This window comes from Tursiops truncatus, chromosome 5, assembly GCF_011762595.2.
Source record: "Tursiops truncatus isolate mTurTru1 chromosome 5, mTurTru1.mat.Y, whole genome shotgun sequence".
In the NCBI taxonomy this organism is placed as follows: Eukaryota; Metazoa; Chordata; class Mammalia; order Artiodactyla; family Delphinidae; genus Tursiops; species Tursiops truncatus.
In genome coordinates this window covers 63,491,829-63,507,888 of record NC_047038.1, presented here as the reverse complement: position 1 = coordinate 63,507,888, position 16,060 = coordinate 63,491,829, and the positions used below count along the sequence as shown (strand labels likewise).

The following is a 16,060-nucleotide window of genomic DNA, read 5'->3' as shown; positions in this document are numbered from 1 at the left end:
GCTTAAGAGTCTTGTGTCTCTAAAAAAGAGGTGAGCCAAGAACCCAACTGGAGCTCAGCCGAGGAGAAGGAACATTGAACAGCGCAGTCACATTAGCAATACAGTGAGAAAAGCTACCAGAAAAGAAGGGAAACTCATTAGGGACAGAGCAACATGTTGGCCTAGCTTGCCACCCCTCCGGGAAAGTGTAAGGAAAAGTTCGGAAGTTCTTTGTGCAGGAGAGGAAGGATGAGATCAGCTGACTTGAGCACAGAAGAGGTCGCCGTGAACCTGTGGGGGACAGAGGCTCTCGGGCTGCAGAATTTCTGCACACTCCACTGACCGTGGTCGTCACCAGTGTAGGAAAGCTAAGCTTTGACCAATCTGTTGCCTCTGCTCTCGCCACTGCTCTAAGGAAGGAAGAGAAGGTAGAGCTCATCACCTCGATGGCTTTTGTGCGTGGCTTTGGGTGAATAAGCCCGTACGGAGAAATGGTTAAAGCAAGGGCTTTGGGGTCAGCCTGCCTGAGGTCAAAAGATAACCTGTGTGATCCAGAGCAGGTCACTCTTGGGACCTCAAAGAGGATAAAAATAATACCTAACTCACAGAATTGTTGTAAGGATTAAATAAGTTAATACACAGAAAGGGCTTGGACTGGTGCCAAACAGGCAGTGTTGCCAGCTAAAGCAAACAAAAAATATAAGATGCCCAGTTAAGTTTGAATTTCAGGGACTTGAGCACACCCAAGACATTAGGATAGATGGAAAGGGGAGCCAGCAGGGAACAGATGTGGCCACTCAGAATTAAAGTTAAAAGAAGGGTGGAGACAGAATGCTGAGGACACTTCCACTGACGGGCAGAGGAGCCAGAGAAGGAGGCTGAGAAGGGACCATCTGAGGAGTACCTGGAGAGCAGAGAAGCAGTGTTCTAAGGGAGTAAGAAGCTCGAGAAAGATGCGCTGTAATAGCGTAAAATGCTGCCATAACATGGGGTAGGGTGCAGGCTGAAGGGACATCCGTATTTAGCAAGGATGAGATCAGAGGGGACCTTTTAGAGAAGGTTTACAGAGGGGTGAAGGCAGAAGCTGACTGCAAGGTGAGCAGGCCCCCCACAAAGCTAACCGTCGGATGCTGTACAGACCCATCTTTCCCATCCCTATCGTGGGTTCTCTCAGGTGATGATTCCCAACTAGGGGTCTATTACTGCCCCCCCTTCTCCAAGAAGGTATTTCAGAACTCTGAGGTGTAGAGGATGGGGGTGGGGGTGAGTGAAGCATGAACATTTTAAAGATGTTCTCAAATGATTAAGGGCTATGCCTTCTGGTTGAGAATCAGCAGGTACCAGTGCACAGGTTGTGAGAAAATGCATGTTACAAGTAAAGGTGATTTATTTTTTTCAGGGGAGGGGTTTCAAGGTGGAAAGAAGATAAAGGGATAAAGGAATGGGAAGGAAACTGATATCACCTGCATAGTAGTTTCAATAAATATTGAGTGTCCACAATGTGCTAAACACTCTATAAAGAGATGGGCCTTTGACCTTGAGGAACTACTAATCTGAAGGGGGTTAACTGTAGCAGTAAGTAAGGTTCAGAGTACTTACAGGATTCTAAGGAGGGTGAAATTTCATCCAGAGGACAGTTCAGGAAAACTTTACAGGGAGTGGCGTGTGAAGTGGGTCCTGCATGTTGGGTAGGAGGCAGGGGTGCAGGAGGGAGGGCGTCCTAGGTGTGGGTAACAGCAAGAGCAAAGGAGCAATATCAAGAAATTATTGTTGGGGGGTTTCCCTGGTGGCGCAGTGATTGAGAGTCCGCCTGCCGATGCAGGGGATGTGGGTTCATGCCCCGGTTCGGGAGGATCCCACGTGCCATGGAGCGGCTGGGCCCATGAGCCATGGCCGCTGAGCCTGCGCGTCTGGAGCCTGTGCTCTGCAACGGGAGAGGCCACAACAGTGAGAGGCCCGCGTACCGCAAAAAAAAAAAAAAAAAAAAAAAGAAATTATTGTTGGAGAAACTGGAATCCCAATACATTGTTGCTGGGAATGTAAAGTGGTGTAGCTGCTTTGGGAAACAATTTGGCAGTTCCTCAAAATGTTAAACATAGACTTAACATGTGGCTTAGCAGTTCTGCTCCTAGGTATATACCCAAGAGAAATGAAAACACATGTCCACACAAAAACTTGTACACAAATGTTCACAGCAGCATTATTCATAATAGCCCCAAAGTGGAAACAACCCAAATGTGTATCAACTGATGAATGGATAAATGCAGTGTGTACACATTCAATTAAATATTATTAGGCTTTAAGAGGAATAAAGCACTGATACACGTTACAACAATGCATCTATCTGATGAAACGACTTGTATCCAGAATATATAATACAGTCCTACAAATCAGTAAGAATGAGATGATACAATTAAAAATTAGAAAAAAGATCTGAACAGAACTTCATAAAAGAGGATATTTGAATGGCTAATGAACACATGAAAAAATGCTCACTTTCATTATTCTTTTGAAAAATGAACTAAAACCATACGAGATACCACTGCACATCTATCAGAATAGTTACAATGAAATAGACTGATAAGTGCTGGTGAAGACGGGAAGCAACTACATTCTTTTACATTGTTGGTAGAGTGAAACTGGTACAACTACTTTGAAAAAAATGTTTGGCAGTACCTACTATTGCTGAAGATATATATGCTCTGTGACCTAATAATTCTATTCATGGATATATACCCAATAAAACTGAGGGCTTATTTATGTACACAAAAAGACATGAACAGCATTATGGCAACTTTATTCATAATATGCCCAAACTGAGACAACCTAAATGTCCATTAACAGAATAATGGGTAAAGAAACTGTGACAGTCATATGGTGGAATACTACACAGCAATGAATAAGAATGAACTATTGCTACACATGATAACACAGATGCTTTTGCAGACTTAATGTTGACTGAAAGAAATTGGACACAAAAGAGAACATATGTATGGTTTCATTTACATGAAATCCATAAACGTGTAAAACCAATCTATAAGAATAGAAGTCAGAATTGTGGTTACCCCTGGTGGGGAACACTGATTGGGAGGCAGCAGTGGGCCTTCTGGGGAGCTTGATCTGGATGGGGGTTACACAGGTGTACACAGATTTTATTTGAAAAGACTAATTGAGTTGCATATTTAAGATTCGTGCATTTTACTGTATGCAAGTTACACCTAAAAGAAAATGCAAAGGTTCTTATCTTTTAGAGATAGATTTTGTATCCACAAACGAAATGATATGATGTCTGTGATTTGCTTTAAAATAATATAGGGAAAGAGGGTGGAGGTATGAATAAAATATGACTGGCCACGTGTGGACAGCTGTTGAAATGAGATGATGGGTATCTGGGGGTTTGTTATGCTGTTTGGTCTACTTTTGTAAATGTTTGGAAATTTCCTCAAAAAGTTAAAAAAATAATTAGCATTCATGAAAGTTTCATTCCAGAGTTAACTTACAGTTTCAATTGCCATTTCTATTGCTGCATTGTCTTCTGAGCTTGGACATTTCAGCAAGTGTTTAAGTGCCTGAAATGAGAATTGAATAGAAATTAAAAATTTTCAGACTGCTTTCACTTTGGGAAAAACAAAGTTTTCACACAAACAAAGTAATCACAGTTTGTGAAAGTACCTTCATCTTAACCAGGAGCTTGCACAGTGCTGAGTCTTAAAATATATACTTAAAAGGCTGAGTGTAGTTTAAAAAGTGGAAGGATCCAGTTGACCCTTTGAAACATCTAGTTCTGATTTCAAATGAAATCAGAATGAAAAATGTGCCCTCTTTAGGCAGGAAGAGTTAATTATTTTCATTCATTTATTCACTCAACAAACATTTACTGACAACTTGCTGCTCTGTATATGAGACTGTGCTAGATGCTATGGAAAATACCAGGCCGTCTCTTTGTATCATGTACAATCTAATTGGAGAGATCTATGTGATGTGATGAAAATATAATTATTATAATCAAATATTTTAAGCCATAGTTGTCTAACTCCTGAACGCCACACCACCACACCTATGAAGACGTTTAAAGTTATAAAAGTTTCAGAGACAAATGGGCCGTATTGCCAGTTGGCTTTATAGGTGGTCTGAAGAAGAAAAGATGATTAGACATGAGGATGATCTTGAAGATAACACAGAGGAAAAGGACTTGAAGATGGACAGGTCTGTGGAAGGTGGGGAAGAGGGCAAAGAGGAACCCAGGTGGAGAACAGGGACGGGAGAAGGCTAGCGAAAGCGTGGGATTCTTCAATGGAAAAAGCTAGATGCCAGATTGGGAAGTTCAGGCTGGTTGGTCAACTGTGGAAATTCTCTTGAGTGCCAGCTAAGGAGTTTAGACTCAGTAACTAAGAGGCCAGAACAGCAAATTGATGGCCTGAAGGCTGAATTCACACACAGACATGTTTCTTTGGCCAGCGAGATGTTATACAAATATCTGGGCCTATATTTTAATATTGACCCAGACTTGTGTTTCTTGTGAAAAAATCCTATGATCTGAGCTAGTAGGCCCAAACTCCTGAATGGCAACACTTTTTTGGAGGTGAGAAACAGCTGTTCCCTTCAGACAAAATGCGTCCCCGTCCAGCAGTCCCTACCCTGTCACTCAGTAAACGCACAGCCTGACCCTGCAGCTCACTTGTTTACGTCCCTTGCTTGAACACCGTAACCCCTGCTTTAGGGGCTCTTTGTCAGTCAAAGTTAGTACCATTTGGGGAACAAAATAAAGGATGAGTTATAGACAGAGAAGCTAAAAACGAGGAAAACAGGAAACCATTGCCATAATCTAAAGTGAGGTGACCCAGGTTTGGATTACATGGATGGTAGTTAGAACGAAAAAGAGAGAGCTGTGAGAGAGGTTACGAAGGCAGAATGTGACTGGATGTGGGAGAGAGGGGAAGAGTTTAAGGCTGACTCTGAGATTTCAAATCTGGGTGTCTGGGAGCGTAATATATTTTAAGATATTACTTAAAATAATTTCGTTATTTTAATGATTATCATTATTTTAATATCATTATTTATTTTATCTGATCATTCCTGTGGAGTCCAAAGTATGTTTTCTTGGCAAATACTCACTCGTGAATACTGGCCACACAGCAAGAAGAATTTTCCAGCCTGAAAATGTCTTTTCTCTCCTTCGAAATATAAGGCAATGCTTTGATAGTCCTCATTAGTAGTGTCTTCAGAACCTACAACAGAAATTCATTGAGTAAAATATCTGAGCAAAACTTGTTTACCTCTTATTGCTAATCTACAAATAGGATCTAAAAAGAGGTGATCTAAAAAGAGGTGATGAAAACCTTTTAACAGCAAATATTATTATCAGTGTCTTTTTCATCACAAAACACATTCACCATAATAACCCCACATATCAACTCTGTTCCATCTTCTTTTCGCTCTAAATAACAATCAGGAGAGGAAGTTATGACGCTTTGTGAGAAGCTGGGTTACGGTTTGACATTACCCTTAGTGACTTTTATCTTTCTTTAAGAGTCTCAATCTTATTTCCTAAAACGAGGAACAATCCAGGATTTCCCTAGGGTTTCAGAACAATCAGGAGCAAAGTTAACCATAATGCAAATGTAATCCATCTCCTTTCTCCAGTGCCCAGTTTAAACAATAGTCTGTATGTATTTGTCAGACAAGGGAGATGATACTCAAATGGACAACAGATGCTATATAAAGATAATTACTGTTTTTCCTTTTTTAAAAAAATATTTATTTAATTAATTTTTATTTGGCTGCACTGGATCTTAGTTGTGGGATGTGGGCTCTAGCGCCTTGACCAGAGATCAAACCCGGGCCCCCTGCATTGGGTGCGTGGGGTCTTAACCACCAGGGAAGTCCCTTTTCTGTTTTTCTTTTACAGGCTTAAACATATTAAGCACAGAAGACCCCAAAGCTGCTGGAATTCCAATTCATTGTTTATGTTTACCCATGGGAGTTGGAGGCCCAGTAGGGCACCAAAGTATAAGAACAGCTCTGTGTCTCCAGACCAAGGCAGATATGGAGTTTATAAAAGAAGGGAGTAAAGAAAGGTGAAGAAAAGTGTGTTATGTTTTGGGAGTGGGAGGGCATATGTGTGTATATGTGTGTGTGCATGATTTAGGATAAGCCACATCCTTCTGAAATTAGAAAAACTTAAATGCTTTAGTGCCATGATGATTTGCAATTGTTAGGACAGAAATGTCATCTGTCATGTTAAACATTAATATTGGTAATGTTGCTTTTATCTGTATTTCCTTTTTTTCTTTAGCTCTTTATTTTCTCCAATTACTTGAATGACTTCCTAAGATATTAGAAGATGCTTTTACCTATTACTTCCCTTGAAGACTGAAACAAACATTTTCTCATGAATCCCACCAACAATTCTTACAGTCATTTTGTGAATTGTAAAAAAACGAAATAACATAACAGGACAAATATTATAATTCCACTTATAAAAGGTACCACGAGTAGTCAAAATCATAGCGACAGAAAGTCGAACAGTGGTTATGAGGCTGGGAGGTGAGGGGAATGGGAGCTATTGTTTAATGGGTATATAGCTTTAGTTTAGGATGATGACGAAGTTCTGGAGACGGATGTGGTGATAGTTGCACAACAATGCGAATGTACTTAATGCAACCAAACTGTACACTTAAAAATCGTTAAAATGGTAAATTTACATTATGTATATTTTACAATAAAAAAGGAAAAAAAGAAGAAAAATCACACCACAAATAATGTTATACATGGCCCATGAAGTGAAAAATCTGAAAATTGTTTCAGTAATTTCTAAGAATAATTACAAACATGGGAAGAAAACGTATAAGCCAGTATTCTCAGAACATAAAATTTTCTTTTGTACTTTCAAAATCTTTAAAAACCACATCATATATTCTTTTTTTTTGCGGTACGTGCGCCTCTCACTGTTGTGGCCTCTCCCATTGCGGAGCACAGGCTCCAGACGCACAGGCTCAGCGGCCATGGCTCACAGGCCTAGCTGCTCCGCGGCATGTGGGATCCTCCCAGACCGGGGCACAAACCCGTGTCCCCTGCATCGGCAGGCGGACTCTCAACCACTGCGCCACCAGGGAAGCCCCCATATATTCTTAATTTATAACTCAATTAAAAAAATTTATGAAAACATTTACTTTTTCAAAAATCATTCTTCATTTCCTATTACCTTCATCTTGGAACCTTGCTTTACCAGGTTCCTTGAGCAGTAGCAGGATTTGGGAAATCTGGCCTCTCGCAGAAGTCACCCAAAACACCTTAATTTTTGAAAATGGTCTTATAATTCCATCTCATCTTTAAGGTATAGTAGGGATCTTGAAATCTAACAAGTTACATATAGCTGGTGTGTGTGTCTGTGTATAAATGGTGTGTGTGCATGTCCTTGTGGATATACAAATCTGATCATTAGACCATAAGAGTCAAAGCGTTCCTTTGATAAAGTCTTTAAGAGAAATTAGGGAAAAAAACGATATTTACCGATAATGTCCGCATAGATTTCCATTTTGTTGTGCTGCTGAGCCAGTGTGAAAGCTTCATTATTACATTTGGACATAACAAGAAACTGGATGGCAGACCCATAGTCACCTAGCTGTAGAAAAAACCTGAAACAAAGTACTTTAATGAATTTGACTCATTTAAAAGAAGTTTGTCATTTACAAAATAAGATATTTTTCAACCTGGAGAAACCACTTAAAAGTAAAAATGTATTTGGTAAACTGCAGTTCTATACCATATGTTTATATTTGGAAAACACACTCTCATACGTTGACCACAACAAACAGCCTTTGAATTTAAACACTTAGATATAATTTAAAAAAAAAAACCCAAAACAGAATAAGTATTCCATTTGAATTGATTTTTTGATAAGAGGAAGTGGGGGCTCTCTTTTAAGGTTCATTTTTGGAAGTCCAAAAATATTAATGCGTTATGTTACCGGGCTACCATCTTGGCTCCATCCAGGGACTGGGTTTCTCTGACAATACTGACAGCCTTTTCTGGATTGTTGAGGTGGTCCAGGTAGATGCGGATCACGCTGTTCCACTGTTTTGCATTCTCATAAGCCACAACAGCTTCTTTGTATCTATAAGAGATACTTATTTCAGACAAACTTTCTTAACACTGTCACATTTGGGGAAAAAAATGTCAATAATTGTTTGGGACACTTTTTTATTGATGGTGGTTGCTTATTTTTCTTGAACAACTTCATTTTTTATCAGAAAGAATACCAGGAACCATTTCACTAAAATACGTTCTTTTCAGAGGTTTGATAAACTAACAGTAAAATACCAATTTTACTGTTTTCTCATCTGAACCATATATATATACAATTTTTTACATTTTATTGTTTTTGTTAGAGTGGAAAGATTATAATAGTAATACAGGCTTATTTTAGAAAACAGAAAATAAGGAATTTTTCACAATTAGAGACATAGCTTAACAGTGATATATAAAATCATTGTGTGTTGACCTCTAGACGGAGCTCAAGACTTCTGTTCAGTCCCCATGAGCTCTCTAGCTCTTTCCGTTTTAACAAGACACTTAATGTATATCTCTTTCTTAAGGTTACTTTTCTAAAAGTAGAAGGAAGTAACCTTTCAAAATCTCTTAATACATATTGTTAAATAACTTTCTAAAGACTTTAGAAATTTACAGTCTCATCAGTCATGTAAAACAAGTGCTTTTTGACAATATGGTTATTAGTTTAAAACAAATCTTTTCCCCAATATGATAAGTTAAAATGACATACTGTTTGCTTTAATTTAATTACTGTTAGTGAGATAGAACTTTTTCACGTTTGCATAAAATATAATTTCATAACTGTATTTCTTCCTTGTCTTTAGCCCATTTCCTCCTAGTGCCTTTGAGTTTCTTGTATTAAAGTTCCAGGAAATATTTGTATATTTAGGATACCAACTATCCATTGCTATATTTTAATACTGTTCTGTGGCTTAAACAGTGCAGCCATAGGTATGAACTTCATGTTTCTTCCCTTTTCTTTTCCTCTGCATCTGTAAGTTATCGTCCTTAATAAAATGACTATTGCCTCACTTCATTTTCATGCCGTATTATATCAAAATTTCAACTTCTAATATTTAACCCTCAAGTAAAAATGAGATTTTAGTCCATATATGAATACATAAAGGACTGACTGAGGTATATCGAAGTGTGGGAAAAATTTAATAGTCTGGCACTTCAAGCCAGGTGAGGAGTAAAGATATTTTCTGTCTTTCTGTGCTCTGCCTTTCTTAGAGGGTTGCAAATATCAAAAGTTAATTTATAAAAACATTCTTTTAAATTTGTATTAAAATTGAGAAATTGTACAAACCTTCCATCTGCTTCTTTAGCTTTGGCATACTGCAGGTGAATCTTTGGTGAAGAAACATGAGGCAGAAGTTCACCAACTTTTGCCCTAGAAAGGTAGGTTTAGGAGAATAATATCAGCACTACATTTGCTCTAAAAGTAGCTTCCTACAATCAGATATTCATTTTTAGGATTCAAAAAACAGTTATCGTGATCTTTAAAAAATCTTGGCCTCCTACAGGTAAAAGATTTAATTGCTGTTTCTCCGGCCCGCAACCCCACTAGCCCACCCTCTGTGGGAAAATGAAGGTTAGTTCATTAACTCTTTGGGGACAACAGGGCTTTTTTATTCTAGCAATTTATCTATCAGGTATTTCCCCATATTAAACCAAGAAAATGTGCTGTTCTTTGAAAAAGGAACTATTAATGTAAACTCATCTAAAAAGAAAAAGAGGAGATGGAAGGAAGGCCCAGATAGAGGCAACAGTTGTACAGCTGGGAGGAGCAGCAAGAAAACCAGTGGGGAGATCGTCGACACACATTCATCTCCACACCTGCTCAGAACAAATTTTAGCAAATTCTTACCAGTTCTTACAGCGGATGTAAACAGATGCTGCTTTGTCATAGTAGAGACCTTTTTCATAGAGTTGAGCTGCTTCTGAAAATTGCTAAAATAATATGAGATTATCAAAATACTAAATTTATTATGTATGAGACCACATGAATATTTATTCACAGAAAAGTCTACCTTCATATTCTCCAATATGGCTCCACAGTCTCTTTTAAGGACCCTGCTGGGGTGCTTGAGGGCTAGGCTAACCCCTCGGCGGATGTCTCCCATTCTTATGGACATCTGGGCCACGCCAGCCAGACATACCTCATCATGTTCCTGAAATTAGAAGGCAAATAACTAATGAATCAGACCCTAACTTAAAATGATGTATTCTAGCCAAACAATTTAAATCTAAAATGAGCCCAAAGGTTATGGTTTACTTTCATTAATCTTTTTCTGGCAAATCTCAAGATTTTGAAATAACATTTAGTCTTTTTTTTAAAAATCATCCGTTGTAAAGTTATATTTTTTTCTTTAGAAGTCTAGATCTTTTGTGCTCAAGACCAAATTTTTACTGCCCCTTTGTCGTAATACCTTGCATTTCTTTGTATGTCTTCTTGGTATAAAATTTTACGTGAGAGGAAATATACTGGGCACATAGCATAAATGCTATGTATGAATAACATTAAGAAAGAAAATATTTATCAAACTGAAAATTTCTCTACTAGGCCTGATGAAACATAAAACCTTTATTTATTTATTCTGTGACAGAGGAACTGAATTTTATATTTTATTTAATTTTAAATAACTTAAATGGCCACATGTGACTAGTGGTGACTGTCTTTAATAACACAATTAAGGACGAACTTAAATAGATGCAGCCAAACAAAGAAAATGTCAAAACCCCAAGAGATAAATGAACAAAGGATATAATCAGGCAACTCATAAAAAAACATACAATTGGCCAATAAATAAATAAAACATGCTTGACTTCACTAATAATCAAACACACACAAAGTAAAATGAAATACCTTCTTTTTTTTTGGCTGATCAAATTGGTAGAGATTGGTAGTGTTGAGAATGTGAGGGAAACAGACCCTTTCCTACACAACTAACAGCTGGATGAATTACTACAAGTTCTTTTGGAGAGCAATCTAGCAGTACAAAAAATTAAAAGCACACATTTTATGACCTAGAATCCCACCTGTAAGAATATATCCTGCAGAAATACTATTTTAAGTAGCTAAAGATATATATACTAGGTAGAATATTCACTGTGGTGTTTTTGATAGAAACAAAACCCTAAACAACTACAATATAATCAATAAGGGAGTGGATGAAAAAACCATGGTACATCCAAACAATGAAATTATAGAAGCTCTTAAAAAATTAAAACATTCATAATGTATTGATTTGGAAAGACCATAAAGCAAAATGCTGCTTTTCACAGAATGTATTCTCAGTTGATCTTTGCTGAATGAATGGAAGTGAATGATTTCATTTTTAGTAAAAATCCCTATTATATACATATCTGTATGCTTAGCAGAGATTCTGGATGGAAATATATAAAATTAAGGAGTGTGGATGGAGGAGAGAACGTTGGACTCTCACTTTGCAGGTTAACATACTTTGGTGATTTTTCAAATTGACTATACTGAAATTGTATTACTTCTGTAATAAAATGCTAGATATAATATAGAAAAGAAAAAGATTCTCAATCTTGACATCACCTAACTTAAAAACATCCATTTTTATCGCAAAATTTAGCTTCTGGAGCTAAAATTCTGGGATCGTCTGGGATGGGAGAATGGACTGGAATGGTGGGTAAAGTACATGCTTACCAGGTTCATCATAAAAGATACAGCATAAGGAATGAAATGGCAGAACAAACTTTTATGGACTGGGAATTCCCTTTCAAAGTGGTTACTGAAACTTTTTAAGAGTAAAAGGAACAGCTTTATGAAAATCAATAGCTAGCCTGTAACTGGGAAGGGATAAAAATCATACTCCCAACCTTAACATGAAGCTCATAATTAGGGTGTATGGAAAACATAGCTTTTTCAGACTGATAAAAATATTGTCAACTTCAGTTTTTAAGAGTTCAGGGTTTTAAAATGATTTAACCATATCCTTGCAAAGCTGTTAATAAACTGAAAAAAGGCTCACCTGCTATATATGGAATAAATACAATGCAAATAAGATTATTTTTTAAAGGAAACTAACAACAAACCCAAAGATAATTATGCATATCTTATCTTTATTCAAGGTTACCTTATTATCACCTGTTATTCCTTTCTCATAATGAGCCAAAGCATTTACATAATCACCCCTGAAAAAAAAATGTGAATTTTAATACACATTCAAGTATCTTATTTACATATACAAGATTTAAAAGATCATCTGTCACTGAATTGCTTAAGCACATAAAAGGTGTGATATACAACATTTATACATGCATTCTTTCAAGTGCAGTCCATTATTTTGCTACTTTAAAAATAATTATTAAGCTAGATTTTGCTAAGACTGTAAGGTACTAACTTTGCAGTATGCTAGGCATTTTGGGGAAGTACATTAAATTTTATGGGTCACTTTTGCTTAATTATCTCCTTTGGGGCACTAAAGACAATCATGTGACCATAAAAAAGAATGTTTTTTCCAAACACCCAATATTTATAAGTACAATATGTATTAAGAGAATCTGGGTAGAAATGAAGGAAAACACTGGGGATGACAGTATTAAGGGCCCTGGTTCTTATTCTGATTAGAAGTATTATACATGAAATAAATAATACCACTCCCTATTCCCATGACCAATGCTAACATGGATCTGCATACCTAGAAGTCATATTTATTATCTCAATTCATTTTTATTGCTTGGAACAGAATGGACCAGTGATTTACTTAAGATCAATTTGGAGATCCATTGTCCTCTGAGAAATCACCTCCTCCATAATAAATTAATCAGCTCTGAAAATGGCATTATTTGAGCTCTACCTTATCAGCTTAGACCAGTTATTCAACCTCTCTCATCCTCACTCAGTTTCCTCATCTGTTGGTTACAAGGAATTTTCTGGAAGAGAAGCCAATTGAGAACTTTGTTTTGGACAGCCCAGGGCTTCATAGTCAGCAGTGTTCCTAAGTGCGAATTTCTAATACTTGGACCCAATTACATCAACACAGCTAGAGATGTCTCCCGATAGTTCCTCCTTCAGGAGCCTGAGGTTTTCCTTGGGCAAACCCAGTTAGGAGATGCTAAATTAAGACTTCGGAACTCTCACTTTATTTTTATGGTATTTTAGTTCACTCACTTTATTATTATTTTATTTTGGAACTCTCATGTGGATCTAGCTCATTATTCTAGTGCCAGACTGGAGAGCTAAATCCCTCCCACAGGTGACAGACTGGTCCTGCTTTGATCTAATCAATGTCTTGGATGCAGAATAAAACAGACTGATGGAACTGAGCACAGGCCTAGGGCCTTAGCATCAAAATCAGCAGCTGGTGGCTACTGGGATATCGGATGATGATGAGATATACTTAGTTCATTACTATTATCACAAGGGAAAGTCTCCTGATTTTGGGGGCTGGGGTGTGTATCTAGATCAGGGTCCAGGGGTCAGCACAGAAATAGCAGTGAAAGTTTTGGGAATTGGTGGCTTCACGGTGAAGTGTTGAGCAGAAACGGTTAAAAAATATCAAAAACATCACAGGCTTTCAACTGGCTCAGCTCATCTGACTATAACGAGACAGTTTTTGAGGGTCTGCTACAAAAACTTTGATTCTCCTGAAAGAAGAGACAATGGAAGTTTTCTGGATGGTTCCAGGGCTTACTTTGGTGTTTGTCCTCTGACAGGAGATGGTGGGTCATCTCCCAATGTATTGACCCTTTTCTCTTTACTCTAAGACCCAGTCACTCTCAGGACAGACACGGAGGGCCTTGTCCGTTGTGTTATGTACTAAGATTCCTATTTGACCTTTTCAAAATATAGATTAACTGTATAAGAGGCAGAAATGTGCCAAATTTAGATCAAGGTTGACTAAGAAGAAATAAAATCTCCAAAAGTTTTTATTTGCAAAATGGAAAATTTTAAATAAGGTATCTTGGTTAGAAATGAAAGAATACTTTTGATGGAATAATTTCTACAACTATTATCTGTCAAGATTCTCAATGAATCTAAAGTCTATAGAAAACAAAGTGGAACTATATAAAAATTTTGTTTTAAATGCTAGAACCATATTTTCTTTGTTCAAAAAACAGTATTCTTCCCATTTTATAGTTTTTGAAATTGGAATGTATCCTATAATAAATGTCAACAGAAACTGTCCAGCTGTGATGTAACTGCCATTGCACATATACCTGTGAACTTGTATTTGCAAATGAATTATTCATTTTTTGTCTCTGCAGGTATCTGCATTAGTGGCATTAACCATAGCTGAAGGTGAGTTTACAATTGGATCTTGAATGCCTCTAAACTTACACTTTTATGCAGCATTGAAATAAAAATGTATAGTCTGCCAATTAAGACTACTGACAGTTAAGACCATCTAGCAATTAACAGCACTAGAAAATTCTAAATCTCTCAGAATGGATTATGGCATTTTCAAAGGTAGGAAAGATCTGTGAAGCCTATTCATCATGCATCATGAAGGACTATTATTCTAGCCCTACATACCCACCTGTGAAAAGTTTCTGGCTTGATTTTCAACATTAACTGTTGAATTTTTATCTATGTGCAATTCAATTTACAAAAAAAAAAGTACAAATTTAAGCAAATAGAAGTTGTAGAACAAAGCCTGGTATTTTTCACTGTGCCTTGAAATCACACTGCAAATCCTCAAAGTGTTCAAAGAGGTCAAGGTCATGCACTTAGGTTAAGAAAAGCAGAGTCATCCCAATGTTTATGTGTAACTGTTGTTGGCCGAATGTGATTCAAAATAATATTTAGACTCTAAATATAGAAAAGGCTTAGACCCAAACTTAGGCTTTGATGCTGAAAATGCAAGTGGATAAATACATGGATAAGACATCATTAGTTAGAATAAAACTTTTTGGATGTATAATTAATATGGCTTTTTCCACCTAAGAAGCAATTATTAAATCAATGGATTTAATTATTAAATCAATGGCCTTATAATGAACAGCTGTTTAGAATTGAAGATATTCAATAATTAGATACTGACTGAAACATATAAAGACAAGTACTTACGTGAATTCAAGCTGAATAGCATATTCTTTTGATATAAAAGGTATTTGGTCTGGGGCTAAACGCTTTGCCAGTTGTAGAGCACTGTCCCAGTGCTGTAAATCCCTTCTCATCTATTAGGAAGAGAGAGATATTAATTTCAAATAGCAAAGTATTCTGCACAGTCACCATATAGTTTTTAATAAAAGTGATTACAGATACTTTTTGTTTAAAAAATGAAACTTGGTCTTTCCAAAGACAATAAATTACTATAGCATACATTCTCAATGCAGGTGACAGAGCCTCCAAAAGGGTGAAAATTGGTTCTTGGAGACCAAAAACATCTTGGCTATTACAATGGTTTGTGGCCCTCCAAAACTCAATCCTAAACAAAATCTTATTCTCTTTAGTAGTTAATTTTTCTCCATAGGAAAAAATTAAATTGAATTAAAATTAATTCAATCAGCTAAATTAAAATTAATATTTCTTCTTAGAGGGGAGATAATAAAGAAAAAGTTGAGAAATACTTTACTATAGGAACTGATGTTATTTTCTGAGAAAATCTGAACCTATATCATGAGATGAATAGTAGCAAACATAAATAAAACGTGAACGTGTCTTTCTCTCTGGCTCCCAAGGTCTTTTATATGTGTCTGGTACATAATTCCACATATAAACTAACCATTAAAGATTAAATCATTAATTTTTTAGAGTTCATTCCTCACTTTATTCACTCTTTGTAAAGAATTAATAATGGCTAACATTTTGTAAGTGCTATTTTCTGCCAGGTACTGTTTTAGGACATTAGCCTATTTACTCTTCACAACTAGGCTTTTTGTAATGAGCTGCTCTTGTGCCCATTTTAGGGATCCAGAAACTGAGGCAAAGAGAGGGAGTTTTGCACACAAAGTCTCATTGTTAGTGTGTGGCAGGGCTGGGCAGTAGGGCTTTGCTTCCAACCTCTTTACTTAGCTAACCTATCAGTCTTCAAAGTGAGGTTAAAGGAAC

At 36.9% G+C, this 16,060-nt stretch overlaps 1 protein-coding gene across 9 annotated transcripts in view; it reads right to left on the bottom strand.

The window, feature by feature from the left end:
• The window catches only part of WDR19 (WD repeat domain 19), an 84,029-nt gene that overhangs the window by 19,896 nt on the left and 48,073 nt on the right, over positions 1-16,060 (bottom strand). For all 9 annotated transcript variants that reach the window (XR_012331965.1, XR_012331964.1, XM_073805165.1 and 6 more), the window contains 9 exons: positions 15,077-15,186; positions 12,141-12,198; positions 10,065-10,205; positions 9,902-9,984; positions 9,341-9,424; positions 7,949-8,095; positions 7,492-7,616; positions 5,095-5,207; positions 3,480-3,548 (listed from right to left, as the gene is read on the bottom strand). Coding sequence is in view for 7 of the 9 variants with exons in the window: in XM_073805165.1 (XP_073661266.1) it covers positions 3,480-3,548; positions 5,095-5,207; positions 7,492-7,616; positions 7,949-8,095; positions 9,341-9,424; positions 9,902-9,984; positions 10,065-10,205; positions 12,141-12,198; positions 15,077-15,186 (930 nt within the window). In the remaining 2 variants the exon portion in view is untranslated. The remainder of the gene's footprint in view (positions 1-3,479; positions 3,549-5,094; positions 5,208-7,491; positions 7,617-7,948; positions 8,096-9,340; positions 9,425-9,901; positions 9,985-10,064; positions 10,206-12,140; positions 12,199-15,076; positions 15,187-16,060) is intronic.